The sequence below is a fragment of the Mytilus galloprovincialis genome, chromosome 7 (assembly GCF_965363235.1).
Source record: "Mytilus galloprovincialis chromosome 7, xbMytGall1.hap1.1, whole genome shotgun sequence".
Lineage (NCBI taxonomy): Eukaryota > Metazoa > Mollusca > Bivalvia > Mytilida > Mytilidae > Mytilus > Mytilus galloprovincialis.
The window spans coordinates 92,038,930-92,055,203 of record NC_134844.1 but is presented as its reverse complement, the minus strand read 5'-3'; the positions used below and the strand labels follow the sequence as shown (position 1 = coordinate 92,055,203).

Here is a 16,274-nt window from a genome sequence, read left to right as displayed (position 1 = left end):
ATGATGTAATATAAAAGTAGATAGAAATGTATAAATTAATCATCTTCAATCCAAAATTGTATCTCTACTATTTCTTTGTTTTGCGTGTTAGAAGGTTTTTAATGAGACATGTAAAGCGCCTATTGATTTTTAGCTTTTTGACTGACTTTTTTTATTCTACCAATGTATAAAGTCATTAGGTAATTTGGTATTGAAACAATCTATAACATATGTTTTGAAAAAATTAGCGTTGGTGAATATTTTATAGATTATTAACAATAGTAAAGCCTCTAACTCCCTATGTTGGATGTTTTTGATTATTCTGTAGGTACCGTTTTGTTATATAGTTCCTATGTTAGATGAATTTGATTATTTGGTAGGTACCGTTTTGTTATCTTGTCCCAGCACGTGTTGCCGTATCTATAAATCTATGATATATAGATTTGAGAGGTCGTGATGAAATTTGATGAGTCTTTATTCTCATATGTTGTACTGAAATTGTATTGCAAAACCTTTTTGTTTTACTGTCTTTATTTTATCATGTTTAGTCAATATTTAATATGATAAGTACAGCAACGATTTTGTATTACACTTAAATTACTTGGATGTACAATCAATAGAAGATCAGTTCATCACTGCCTCGTTCTGAATAAATGTTTGCTTCCTGCTCTTCTATTCAATATGAGGTAATACTCTAATAGGCGACGATATTATTTTAAACCAGCAAAATGTAGATGTAATAGCTAAAGAAGGTAAGTAAGCTTGTTTTGCTCTATATATATTTATTCTATTTTAGCTCACTTTAACTTATTCAACGACATAGACGGTCGTTGATGTACTGCATATTAATTTCATCTGGCCACTTTGTCTTACTTTTATACATTTAAAGATATTGTCTAGAGGAATTAAAAGGTAAAACTAACAGTATAATAAGAAAGGTGAAAAAACAAGGCTGATAAAAACAAGTGTAGAATAATATCTGTCCTAATCTGTACCTTTGAAAAATAAACTATGCTAAAAAAAATCGTAATATTGGTCTTGCCTTCTTATAACGTTAATGTTTAGTAACCAGAATAAATCAATCTTGTACAGTTAACTTCGTGATAGCACTGGGCAGACAGTGTCGACATACTAGTTTATTAATGATGTTCTGGTTGATAAACAGTGATGAGTCCATTTATTTGTTAACACCTTTATCAACTATCTGACTAATAATATGCCTGTTCAGTAACATTTTAGAATAAAACAAGATGGTTGTGTATCAACTTTTTGAAATGGGATAAGAAATTATAAACCCAGGACAATAAACCTATCATACAAATTACTAGCCTAGAGCCAGAATAATTTGCTCTTTGATGAAGGACACACGTCTTTAATATGCTATTGTTCTAAGTTTAATGCCGAAAAGTACATTGATGTAAAGGTTTTAAAGTTAAGAACATATTTTAAAATTCAACGTCAGGCATCATCCAACAGAAACAACCGTTTGTTATTACAGCTGCGTCAAAGACACCAAACAACACACAATATAATCTAACGATTGATTATCATGTCTGTCTAAAAGACACAAGACAACATACACTATAAGAAAACGATTGATTATCATATCTGTCTTAAAGACACCAGACAACAAAAACTATAATCACATGAATAATTATCATGTCTGTCTCAATGAAAGCAGACAACATATACTAGAATCCACCTTTTGATTATGTTGTCTTTCCTAATGACACCAGGAAACATATAGTAAAATTCCTCAATTGATTATGTTGTCTGTCTATATGACGTCAGACAACATAAAATAAAATCCACCATTTAATTATGATGTCTCTCCCAAGTCAGTTTGTCTTTATCAATGGCGTTAGACAAGATATAATAGAATTCACCGATTGATTATACTTTAAGTCTTATTGACACAAGACAACAAATAATAGAATCCACCGATTTATTTTTATGTTTGTCTCAATGACACTTGACAACATATATAATCCGCCGATTGATTTTGATGTCTGTTTCAATGAAACCAGACAACATGTAATACAATCCGCCGATTGATTTTAATGTCTGTCTCAATGAAACCAGACAACATATAATACAATCCGCCGATTGATTTTGATGTCTGTCTCAATGACACCAGACAACATGTAATAAAATCCGTCGATTGATGTTGATGTCTGCCTCAATGACACCAGACAACATGTAATAAAATCAGCCGATTAATTAAATAGTTTGTCTAAATGACATTAGACAACACCATTGAACACATAATATAATTCGCCTATTGATTATGTTGTTCCTCCCAATGACTCCAGGCAATATATAATAAAATCCAGCGATTGATTATGATGTCTGCGTCAATGATATCAGACAACATATAATAGAGCACTGATATTTGAAACTACAGAGAGAGGGACACAAATGATATATGAGCCAGTCCATGCGAAAAGGTACAAAAAGTCATTTTTTGAAAAAATTCTAATTTTGATTGATTCTAAAAGAAAATTTTATGCTCTTTTCAACGGTATATAGCAATACTACTTTTCTATTTTCAAAAAACGTTAAATAAAAGGATCAAAACATAAGAGAACTAGCCATTGACGTTGCATTTTCCCATGATGACGTCGTGAAAACTTTGGTGAAAAAGATGAAGACGTTAATTGTCAACACTCATTTTTATTAAATAATTTGTAACACAAGCTCTTATATGTACTCCGACAATCCTTTCCAGTATCATTGTGTGTTTTACAATTCATCATTCACTCCTCATTGCCATTAACTGTAGCACAAAATATGTCCTGCTTGGCAGGACGGACGTATCGACGCAAAATATTCCGAAAGTATTCCAGTCTTTCTGAACTGAACCCGGCCGATGGTAAAACTAGAGGAAGAATCTCACTTGAAAATTCTTTGACATTCGATTTTAATAATTCAATTTTAGTTTCTGCATCATTGTTGTTTTTTTTTGACAAATACGCATCCGGGATGATCGGAGGAAAATCGAAACTGTTGATATTGCCGTATTCCTTTCAATGGTTTAAAATGACAGGCAAAAAATGTTTTCCAATCCCTCCATTCCCACTCCAGTTCGTTATTTTCTTTTTTCATTACAACGGCTTTATTTGATGCTGTTGATTTATCGACAATTTCTGCTATATCTTGTAACAAATCTACATCAGAGCGTCGATACAGCCTTTTTGAGTGGGCGAAGCCTGCATCGATCAAGCATCTGAAATTTAAAAGAGATATTTTAGTTTGGACATTCAAAATTTAAAAAAAAAATGCGTATTATTTTTCCTGTTTTAACAGATATAATATAAGCACAAATAATTGAATAAACATAAAATGTTATGAAAATCTAATTCTATTGTTTTATAACTGTTTATAAGAGCGTAATATAATTCAGTAGAAAAGGGGGAGATATTTTTTCTTCTAGAGGATTGATTTGAACAGCGTCCACGTATGTCTTTTAAAATAAATTTTACATTTACCTTGCATGTCCTGGTATCTGCATCATGTAGTAAATTGTCGAATGCAGTTTTGCCATTACTCTCCAACAAAAGTATGCAATCACATACTTGTTTTTGTTTTGACCTATAAAAAAAATTTAAAATATTATATATGGAATGCAGAAATCAGTAAAAGCAAGAGAGATTTCAAAATAAAAAAAAATAAAAAACAAGTATTTCTAAACAACCGAATATTTCTTTTTGCAGACATTGTCCTATAAGTAACGAGTTCCTAATATTTCAATCTATATCTTATTTCTAAACTTGCTTAAAAATCTATTTGACATAGTTGGGTATTTCTAATCTTTAACGGATTGTCTCCCTTAGGCCATACCTCCACAGTTATCTGCATGGAGACCGCATTCTCTCTCGCCATATCCGTAATTTGTTAGTGAATGGTGGAGCATTGAAATGACTGCGTTTGGGCCATGAATCAAACTTCCATCTTTACCTGAAATAAATGCACGTTTCAATGTATTATTATATTGATAAACTATATAATTATTAGTACACTATTAACCAATATTCCCGTAAGTAAAACGCGTACAACAATAAAAACTGAGAAAACTGCATCTATCTAAATGTATATATGACGGAAACTGAAAGTATGACCTATAATAAGAATGAATGGTTATTTCTACATACTAATTCAATCAGACGAACATGATAAAATAACTAAACCGCATTTCTTTTTTTATTTTTTGGGGGGGGAGACTAAAAACCTTTTTAAAATGATCACTTTACTGCAAAACTATTTAGTAAATAACTTTGATTATAAATTAAACAAAGACAGTAGCACATTCACAAAAAAAGATTACCTATAGTTTCATTTTCATCCACTAAGTAGTTATACTGAATAGGTATACCATCAACTCTAACTCCGAACATATGGATTTTCCGAGCTGTCACAAAGTACATTGGACCTATCTGTCTACATCGATGTGGAAGCGTAAAGTGCTGAGAAAAGTCAAAAGTATAATGAATGTAGCGATAATTATGAAGAAGGGGCCTGATCAGTATTGGAAGCCGATTAACGCCATATAATTCATCAGTGCTTTTTTGAAGCCAATCTTTATATACGTCCCTTTCAATTTTGCAAGCTTCTACATGTTGTTGAAGTTCAGAAGAATATTTAAGTTTGTCCTCTTCTGATGTAGAATCCATTATGAATTGTTTGAAATTTTCGCATTTGAAACATACATCGTCTTTTGGACCGCAAATTTTTATATGCGGGCAACATTTTAACCATATATCACGAAATGACGATTTCCCTACACTGCTTACTTCTTCTGTTTCACATGCAGACTTGTATTTAAAATGCAAATTTAACAGAGTTTCGGATGAAGACAAGTAAACAGGCGCTTTATCATCTCTTCCTCTTGGTGCAGCTGGTTGAGGTAATCCGAATTCATTGGCGAAACCAACAACAAAGTCAACAACCCGTTTTGTGTCATCGTATTTCAAAGCGTTATGCGGGATTTTTCCCGCATTCCCATGATCCCTTGGAACTTTGCCATTTTTGTCAAGATGCGATTTAAGGTTTCGTAAATGTTTCTCGCCAATATCATGACAAACTTTAAAACATTCCCGACAAATAGGTCTAGACTCAAAAGAGTACGAATATCGTATCCTTTTTCTTTTTCCTTTACCAGTCCAGGCAATTATTTATTCGTGTAATATTATTTGGATGGGTAATATTACTTAAGCAAGTAATTTTACCTTTATTACGAATATTTGTAATATAGACGAGTAGAAAGTGTTATCTCCCTTTAATCATAGATTGTTTCGACTATTACATCTATGTTTCGACAGACACAGGCAAGTTAAAAAAGGGAAATTTATCAAATAAATAATCTTTATTACAAAACATGAAACCCTGGCGGGTTAAAATGTAAACATATTAGTACAGATAAACAAAGCAAGTAAAATTAACAAATATAACACTTCTTTTCGTTATGATCTGCCAATAAAAGGTTACATGTAATGCAGCGTATATCATTATCTGATTTGATATTGTCAGTATCTGACGGGTCGCAAGCAAATATTAACGGAAGAGGGTTTAGTATATATACCTACTGTAGGGAACATTATTGTATGTATATGAGAGAAGTTGTTTATCAGAAATTTAAAAAGAATAACTTTTGTTGTTCACGATTTAAAAAAGATAAATGCATAATATAATGGATTGATTTCGGAAAATATGATAAGCAGTGTTTGATTTATAGTGTTTCAACATAATACTTTAAAACAATACGCGACATAAGTCGTCAGTCAGCTTTTATCAATGTAGGATTTTTCAACAATTACACATGCAAATTACCTCAGTATTATGAAGGTTGTAATTAAACATAAATTAGACAATCAAATATCTATCATCATTACCATATTCTCCGGATTAAATATCATATTAAGACAAAAACTGGCGAGGTAAGGACTGGCACAGGAATATGTTGAAGGTCTAAACTAGATTTTTTTTAAATCTCAATTTAATCATAAATAAACGAATAACTATTTTAATATTATGATAAAATTGAGAATGAAAATTTGGGAATATTTCAAAGAGACAACAACTCGACCAGATAAGAGAACAGCCGAAGGCCACCAATGGGTCTTCAACGCAGCGAGAATATCCCGCACCCGGAGGTGGTCCTTAATTGACTGGCCCTTAATACAATTGAATACTAGTTCAGTGAAAATGGACGTCACACTTAACTCCAAAACATATAAATGAAGTAAAATTAAAGATATACAAGACTAACAAAGGCCAGAGGCTCCAAAACCCCAAGCAGTTCCAGCTCTGATCAGCATACTAATTTACACTTATGTAGACTAGTTTGTGATATCGAAAAACCCTGGAGTAATAACTTTTCAGTAATACAGAGATTTCTTTCGTTGAAATCAAATACGTTACTCGAGCGAATCGGACAAGTTGAGATATATACAAACACCATAAGATGGTGAAAAGGGAACGTTACCATCAAACAATGGATAATTGACAATAGGAAACGAAAAATCATCTCTTTTGTCATAAATTTTGGAATTAAGCTTCCCGTTAAAGATATAGATATCATGATCCAGGAAAGGGTAATGTTCATTGCCACCCGCAAACTTACATTAATTTTGTTCTCAAAATAATTAAACATTCATCGTAGAAAATTAGATAGAAAATATACCATTAACAATGCTATAAAACGGGTTGATGTAATATTTGAAGAAAATATATATAGAAAAGGGAGAAACAATAGTCATATCACATTCTATATAATATCAAGAGACGTTTATTAATTAAAATACGTGTATCGCCTGTTGCAATAAAAAAAAAGTTGAATTTAACTTTAGTAGCTTCCGACAAAAACCTTTTGATAACAGAAATTCAATCTATAACAAAGACCAAGTGCATTTTAAAAAATAATTCGGAAGAAATAAATATTAGTTAAAACGATTAAAAATGATAGCTGAAAGTACAAATGTAGCTTTATTCTTTTATAGCAGCGACATTTGTTAAAGGGACTGATCGATAAGACGCGCGTGTTCAACATCATGCAAGCATGTGGAATGGTTAAGTGGTTAAATGCTTGATAAGTGAAATGACAGCTTTATTGCCTTTACGCCTACGCAGGTCAATTCAGTTAAAATTAAAAATGATGCACCGTCTAGTATTTCTCGCACTTATATCATCAGAAAAAACGCCAAAGGTAATTACATTTCAGTGTTGAAATTTTTGTATATGCAACAGTTTCATCAAAGGAGCGAAGTGATGTAATTTAGTATTGTGATTTGTCAAGTATTTTGAAAATTTTTACTTTTCAATGGTATACAGTCTTGCTAAGCCGTTGAGAGTGAAAACAAAATCTACATGTAACAGCTTACAATTCGTATCTTTTCCCAGTTTTGAAATGGCAAAGTAAAGCTATAAATCTGTTATGCCGGCATGTTAAAACAGTAAAGTATAAACATAAACGTTATTAATAGAGGTTTTAAGTTTTTGTGATAACCATCCAAAGAAATCAGTTATGCCGGCATGTTAAAACAGTAAAGTATAAACATAAACGTTAGTTAATAGAGGTTTTAAGTTTTTCTGATAACCATCCAAAGAAATCAAAAAATGTACATGCGGTATGGGCTTTGCACATTGTTGAAGGCCGTACGATGACCTATAGTTGTTAATTTCTGTGTCATTTGCAATCATACCACATCTTCTTTTTTATATGAGCTGATGAGACAACTTCAATAGATTATTGATACACATTATGTATTTAAAAGAATAAAAGACATAGAAAAGGACCTTTAATTTTACACATTAGTTTTACAGTAACTTGATAATCTCAGCATTGTCATTTTTCTGATATTCTGTAACAGTATGTATCAACCACGATCAAATGTCAATGATTGTATAATATAAAAAATGGCCCAGAAATTTAGCATGTCTAGTCTTAGATTTAATACACCATAATCCCATCTGTTGCTTATAAATCAACATCCTCTTAATAAGAATTCAGTTATTTTACTGAACAATAGTTAACGCTACAGGTTTGGAATATTTTTTTTGTTAGATAATCACCTATCTACAAGTCCAATGTACTTCGAAAAAAACCCTTAAAAATAGAATTAATACTATATGTAGGACTGTATATATAGTATTTATCGAGACAAAAATCTTAATCAAGCATAACGCATTCTGTCTTTATGCTTGATTTACATTTTTATCATGGTTTACAGTCCTACATCTTTTCCTAAGAATTAGCATCAAAATCTTTGAAACTGGACAACCAACAATCAATCAATCGCAATTAAAATGATGTTGGCGGTATATCTGAACTTGTTATCTGCAACACTAAAGAAAACACCATTTTTCAAATTAAACTGTCACTCCAATTATAATTGATAAATATCACATGTCGTGTGTCATTGACACCCCCACCCCCCTTTTCCCCCGGTGACTGAGGAATAGAAATACTGTCACTAGGTCTTCGTCCGACAGTAAAACGCTTGCCAAAGTGGGGCGTCCGTTTGGCTGTGCGGGATGTACACGTTTGCAGTCACGTCCGGACAGAATGGGCACGTTAAATTCAATGCCTCGTGTAAAAATAGTGCCACGCTCTTTGAGGGATCCGTAGGGGGCATGTTGCAAGGCAAAATTTCTGCCCCTAGTATCCAATATATCCTCATTTTCAGTGGCGGTCCAAATTTCCCCGACAATCATCCCGAATGGCCTCAATTACAAGACCTACCTATTGTATTTATTGTTAACTTGTTCTCGTCCTAAACATGCATGAACTATTTGCCACTGGACGTTCAGAAACCAACACTCGATCAATCAATCATTGATTCAAAGGTGGTAATTATTTCATAAATAGATTAATATCAATACACAGCATTAATTCAAACTATATAAATTTTAAGTAGGTAATTTGTACGTGTAATACAAATACAAGTATTTTCATTAACAAAATTAGTTGAGTCCTAATTGCATATATGATTATATATATGTTCCGGACCGTATGAGTATTTGAACCGTACGCGTACGGTCTGGACCGTATGCGTACTTTTTCAAAATACTCATACGGTCGGACCGTACGCGTACGGTCTGATTAATATCATTAAGAAGTTGCTCAAGTTTATAAGTTACAAATGCATGTAAAGTTCATGTACAGATCAACATAACTTAACTCGCAAATTAATATGGAAAAGTTCAATTGTAATTGGAATAAAAGCTTTATTTGTTAACTAATAAAAAAATTCACGATTATTAAATCTATTAATATCTTGTATTTAGTATGTCGATCAGTAATACATTAATTTAATTATGATCATAGAAAATTACGATATCGGAAGTTAACATGATGTGGGACGACAATTTTAGAATATTAAAAACTTTACAAAAAAATGCAAATGCAAAGGAACATGAATGAACTGCAAACATGTAAATGTAAAAAATATATCATTAATTGTGGTAGTAAGTGTCACCTTGGGCGAGAGTACCAAAATAGTATTCAGATATACAATTAAACAAATATTTAATGTCAATCGTTCAATTGTTCATTTTATCCATCTAAAAGTAATTGTAATGATAACAATTTATAAAACTAAAAATAAAGATTGTGATAAATGGTTATCTCGTACTGGGCCATACGCGTATACTCATACGGTCCGACCGGACGCGTATGGTCGGACCGTACGAGTATACGTATACGGTCCGGACCGTACGTGCCGGACCGTACGCGTACGGTCCAAATACTCATATGGTCTGGAACATATACATTGCATCATTTTTAATATAAACAGACATTATAGCATGAAAAGTTTCATTATGGATAATACACCATAATCAAATCAAATCAAATCATTTTATTGGTGTAAAATCCAAATATTGGAGTGTTACCAAGACAAACATGACAATCAATACAAACATACAATATTGAAATTTAAACAACATTCATATTTTATAAGACTACATGTATATATTAAGATGTTTTGGAGGAGGTGATACTTTTGCAAATTTGAAAATACAAGTACATAAATTCATAATGCAACTGTTATTAAATATATCATAATAAATACTATAAGAAAAATATAAAATAGTCATAACTTTGTTACATCCCTCAAAGAGTTCTTGTAAAGGTGCTTTAACGTGAGGAGACTGTGAAACCTTTCGGAGATTACGTTTCCATTCCGACCAGACGTAGACTAGGTTCAAGCTATGTATAATCACCGTGTTCTATACATATTGATATATAAAATGTGTAATACTTATGATATCGCTTGATATCACCTCGAGTTATTATACTCCGCTTCAAAACAATGGGGGTATACTGTTTTACCTCTGTATGTCCGTCCGTCAATATGAATTTTCGTCGCATCTTTTTCAGTAACTACATTGCAAGGATCTCTGAAATATATGGTTTTAGGGTTTTTATGAGTCAGCTACATGATTGTAAACCTTGGATACGTTTTCAGATTCATCACTCAACAAATTCCTGCTGACATTATACTTATAGGGGACGGAGGTATCCTTAGTGAGCAGTCTATAGCTCACAGATATAATAATTCACGAGCCTTTGTCGTCGAACTTTAACATCAGACATTTTAAGACAATTTGTACCCTTCAGAATTCAATTAAATTTGACAAAAAGAAGATTGTCCGGTGAATAGTGTGAGTGTTTATTGTTTTTTATTGAAAAAAATCATATATGTCCGTTGCCATGGACGAAACATCATCGTCTTAAACTTTAAAATTCGCTAACGATTAGCCAATGGAAATGCCGTACTTCAATATCGTAGCAGTTACGTAGCGGCTACGTAGCTGTTTTCAACAAGTCTATAGCTACACGTTCAAAAATCAAAATCTACGTAGCACTACGTAGCTGCTACGATATTGAACTCAACACTGCAGTTTTCACAATTCTCACTGGTTTCGTTCAATGTCGTAGCGGCTAAGCTACATCTACCTAGAAATTGGCTATTGAACGTATAGCTAGCATAGCCGCTAAATAGAACTCAGGGTTGCATTCAATATCGTAGCGGCTAAGTAGTGCTACGTAAATTTTGACTGTTGAACGTGTAGCTGTAGACTAGTTGTTACATATATATTGATAGCAGCTACGTAGCCGCTATGTAGCTGCTACAATATTGAACTTAACCCGGGCCCAACACAATCATGCTGTCAAGCGAATACAAAATGGCGATGGGAAGGTTATTACTGATGACGCCATTTTGCTACCTACATATATAGTATATCGTTCAACATATATAGATTAAGATATCTAAGACAAAGTAGCAATGCTAGCTGCTACGATATTGAACACAACCCAGGGATATTACACCGATCAAGAAATGTGAAAGCCTAGGTTGAGATCAATATCGTAGCAGAGCCGCTACGTATAGCTGCTATCAATATCTATGTAACAGCTAGTCTATAGCTACACGTTCAATAGTCAAAATCTACGTAGCACTACGTAGCAGCTACGATATTGAACGTGGCTTAGGTGAATCCATATTTCTATACCCCATACAAAGTAGGGGTTATTTGTACTTTGAAGTCTATCTAATATAAACTGGTCCGAGACCACAATTATTTCGTAGTGCATTTCTTTTAGAACATAAATGAAAATAAAAAAAATCCCACCTGCGCTTTCTCAAAGAAACTTTTACAGTGTGTTGTACTACGTTTGGGACAAATTATATCAACATTATAGAAAACTTCATCGTCTCTAACTCAAAATATGGACAATTTTATGTTTGTGGCGTCTTGAAATCTTTTGACAGCTTCCGAAGTGCTAATTTTAAACCTTTTTCAGCTGGACCAAATCACTACTTTCCTTTAAAATTCTGGACCCAAATTTTTTTACAGTGTAATTTCACCCCTCCCCCTTCTTGCAATTTAAGGCATTAAACATGGAGAAATCGATTTGGAAGGGGTATATATTAAATTAATGGCAAGTAACCCTCTGTCAACACTAGGGACTATATTGAACAACGAAAATCAAGGGACGATAATGGTGGTCTCGGACAAACTACTGGGTTGAGTTCAATATCGTATTAAACTGAAAACTAACAAGTACATACGAATGGCGATAGATCATAGTTTAGTACTAGTACCGGATCCAAAAAATGTGTGTGTGGGGGTGGGGTGGGGGGGGGGGGGGGTCCGGGGTTGGAATTGTCCCCTTTTTTGGAGAATCAATGCATTTGCAATGGGGACATGTAGTTGGAACGTTAACATAGCTGGATCCGCCCCTGACTACGCTATTGTCTCATTTCTCTTACATGCATTATCATGATTATTGAAATGTATTAAAGTGTAACGATTTTATGAAAAGTATAACGATTGTCCGTTCATTTAAAATTATTTCTAATTTTATGATTTTATACCAATCAAGCTAAGAAAGGCTTTACCATCGTACCTGCATGTTCATGCAAAAACGGTGTCTACTACCATTTTTATATTTTTTTTATTATTATAATTAATAGTTTAATATCGTTTAGCTAAAACACGTATGTATAAAAGGCGACGTGGGACATACGCAGATGAGATACCAATCCAGCAACACATTAAACTAAAAGTCTTCTAGAGGGTCATATAAACCTTTAAAAACTTAAAGTCTCATCTACAGCACCTAACTTCATGGACATTTATCAGGAACAGCCAGAACCAGAACTTTGAAAGCAAACTAAGCCCCATTGGTGGTCTTCGGCTGATATTAAAAAGAAAGATGTGGTATGATTGCCAATGAGACAACTTTCCATCAGATACCAAAATGGCACATAGATTAACAACTATAGGTCATCGTACGGTCTTTAACAATGAGCAAAGCCCATACCGCATAGTCAGCTATAACAGACCCCGAAATGACAATGTAAAACAATTCAAACGAGAATACTAACGATTAATTTACGTACAATAAATGAACGAAAACAAATATGTAACACATAAACAAAAGACAACCACTGAATTGCAGGCTCCTGACTTAGGATAGGCACATACACAGAGAATGTGGCGGGGTTAAACATGTTAGCGGGATCTCATCCACCCCCCTAACCTGGGACAGTGGTGTAACAGTACAACATATGAACGAAATATAAAAATCAGTTGGAAAAGGCTTAACTCAATCAGATGGATAAAAATACAAATACTATACACATACAAGTGAACGTGGTCGTGTACTTGTACATCCTCCAAACAACAAAAAGACACTAAGTACAGATCTGAGAGTTCTCGCAGTTACTGACAGCTAGTTCAAAGCCACTATTGGTGTCTGCTCTTTGATCGGGTTTATCTCTTTGACATGTTCCCCATTTCCATTCTCAATTTTACAATGTATAGATATATTAGTATATGCTAGGAGCTTTATGACCAAAGGGAACATACAAAGAATAGCAAAATATACGTAAGTTCAGCTATCCCTTAGGGAGTTGGAACCCTAGTTTCTTTTAAAACAATTTCGAAGTTTTATCATTGGCGAATTTTGGAAAAGTATGTCAGTTGCTACTCTCGGGGATTATAGAACAGCAGTCCTCCTTTTTTCGGCGATTCGATACTGTCATGAAAATAGTTAATTTTGTAAAGCTTGTGTTTACTAATGTTATATGCTTTTGACCAAAGCTTAAATTTGTAGAGCAAAAAATTATCAGTGAGGTTGAACTTTTTCAGCCAATGACTGAATATAAGAACTCTTTTTAAAAGTCGCTCGCCACGCCTTATATTTCGACTTTGATATAATGCAGCGTTATATTATTTATAACTGTTGGTTACTCTGGATCTGTGTCTTAAACCCTGGGATAAGCGCACAATCTACATTTATTTATTCTAAAAGGTAATAAAAAACTTGTGAGTGGAAAAAATTAAAACTGAATGTCCAGTTGAGAAATTTCCCTATGATAAATATATAATGTATAGGCGGAAGATTACAGACGTGTATTAGCGCCACACATTTTTTTTTATATTTCTTCCTACATGTATGTTTGCGTTTTAACGCAAACCTTTGCGCTTAACGGTAAATCTTTGCGAAATATAAACGCAAACATTTGAGATATAACGCAGACCTTTGCATTATAAGGCAACAACCATTTTCTTATCTGGGGGGGGGGGGGGGGGGGGGGTTTGGAAAAAAATATTTTGATGGCCTAGCTGAACGAAAAAAAAATTATGTTTTGCACTGTAGCTGAAAAAAAAATTATGCTGTCACCTGCTTGAAAAAAAAATTTGCACTGCTGAATTTGAGAATAGTGAAAATAACAACAGTTGAGACAGTTGAACAGCAGATTATAAACATCTGTCCAGTCTACAGATTAAGCTAAGATTTATATTTATACCTTATTATTTTTTGTATTTCCCTGTAATAGTGTTTGATCCGGAAATATTTAAAAGCATTCCAAATCTCCCACATGTATGCTACTACATTAAGACATACTTAAAACTGCAACTATTATAAAGATGATATGGTCATTTTATAACAGGGATAGATATGGTATCATATTAAAACAGTCTTTTAAAGTAGCCCTGATTGTGTATGACACAGACTTGCATACTGGTAGTATTTTCCATTGTATTATTCTTTATACCTTTTTTTTCAATGGAATGTCAATTATCATAGTTGGAAACAGTGGATGTTTATAATTTGGAGCTACTCACTCTTTGCCATTACATATGGCAATGGTGGCCATTTCAATTGCAGTATTAAAATTCAAGGACTGTGGTACCTGTATGACGGACTCAGAGAATATCATAATGTAGAAAGTGGGCTAAAAAAACCAACAGAGACAACAGCCAATGCCAGGATACAGACCGAGCCATGCACTTTACATTTTACGTCAATTTAAAATTTAAATGAATTTTATGTAAATTTTATGGTTTTGAGAAAAAAAAAATGTATTTCTGTTCCACATTATAGGAAATTTTTTTTTGCTTTCCTTCTAATAAGAAAAAAAAAAATTATCGGAGGAAGGTTCTGAATTTTTTTTTATGAACATAATAAAAATCCCAGCCCCCCCCCCTCCCAGATAAGAAAATGGTTGTTGCCTAACGCAAACTTTTGCGGAATAACGCAAACATTTTCAAAAAAACAAAGAATCTGTAGTATTCTGAAACAACAAACGATTTCTTACGTCAAAATTTAAAAAATGTTTATTCTAAATAATTTATTTTAAAGCAAAAATATCAGTTTCTATTTGACTTATAATTTTACAATTGTATGACATTATGTTTGCTCTAATCTACTATACCCCTAGCTTTTTGTTAATCAAAATTTTCAAAATCTTGACCTTTCAATTAGAATTTGCCTATACCATATCTATTTTCTTGTTAAATTTATAAAACTTAAAATTATATCATGAATGTAAATGTAAATCCAATTTAGTTTCTGATTATAACATATAAAAAACTTTTAATTAAGAATTGGAATCGCAAACCTAGGAAGAAATTAAAAAAATATGTGTTGCGCTATATTAAATTAGCTTCCTTGGGGACGACATCAAAAGTTTAATGTAGAAAAAAACTTAATTCACATAGTTTTTTCACTGACAACCCTCCCCCCTCCCCCCACCCCCCCCCACCCCCCACCACCCCTTCTTAACTTGATTTGGGAAAAATTGATTTAACAATAGGGATATAGGCCCTATGTAAAAATCGATTTTAGATATACAAAAATTGCAGAATTTTACCCCCCCCCCACCCCCAACCCCAAAATTTTTGATTTAAGTTTTTTTTATCCTACATCTATCTTTTGAATATGTCGTCCCTTAGAAGATACTGATTGTAGTACGGAATCATATTTATATATATATGGGCTAATCTTCTCAGTGCATAAATGGCCTGACATTTCATCTGTTTAAGGGGGTATGTAGACTTGCTACATGTCCCTTCCTAATTATTTTTTTTCAATTTTGCCCCTTTAACATTTTTTTCTGCTATAACTATAGGAGATTTCCATTATACTGACATCTGCAAGGAGGAAGGCAATCAGTAGACGTAAACATATAAATTAGTAAGAAAGAAATAAAAGAAACTCAAGGGCATTGTAGCAAGTCTAGGGGATATGGTTATACTTGCATGGGACAAACATTATTTTCCAACTTAAAGGAAAAAACCTTTTTTCTAAAACACACAGGAACAAACTTTTTTAGTCAATTTTCTTGTTTCTGGTATTTTTTTTCATTTTTTAGAAACTTCATGGTTCCTTTATAAAATTAAAAGATGGTCGTTGTCTTAGAATAGTAACTGTATACAATATTATTTTGATAAAATGTGTTTTTTTTTTTATGTCATATCTAAAATGCAACAAACTCCTTTGT

The 16,274-nt window shown here is 33.0% G+C and overlaps 1 protein-coding gene across 1 annotated transcript; it reads right to left on the bottom strand.

Annotated features, from left to right (window-relative positions):
* Window positions 1-2,705: 2,705 nt before the first annotated feature.
* On the bottom strand, window positions 2,706-14,626 carry LOC143084316 (uncharacterized). The gene is made up of 5 exons (XM_076260729.1): window positions 14,617-14,626; window positions 4,304-5,128; window positions 3,820-3,936; window positions 3,468-3,570; window positions 2,706-3,205 (listed from the first exon to the last, which is right to left on the bottom strand). Exons 1-5 carry the CDS (start codon window positions 14,624-14,626, stop codon window positions 2,926-2,928), a joined length of 1,335 nt encoding a protein of 444 aa, XP_076116844.1. The 3' UTR covers window positions 2,706-2,925.
* Between the last annotated feature and the right edge of the window lie 1,648 nt (window positions 14,627-16,274).

What these genes read in the sequence shown, in the direction of transcription:
- LOC143084316 (XM_076260729.1), bottom strand. An exon ending in CCATGCAGATAACTGTGGAG is followed by an intron (nt 3,571 to 3,819) that starts GTATGGCCTAAG and finishes TTTTTTTTATAG; the next exon opens with GTCAAAACAAAAACAAGTAT. An exon ending in CAGATACCAGGACATGCAAG is followed by an intron (nt 3,206 to 3,467) that starts GTAAATGTAAAA and finishes TTTAAATTTCAG; the next exon opens with ATGCTTGATCGATGCAGGCT.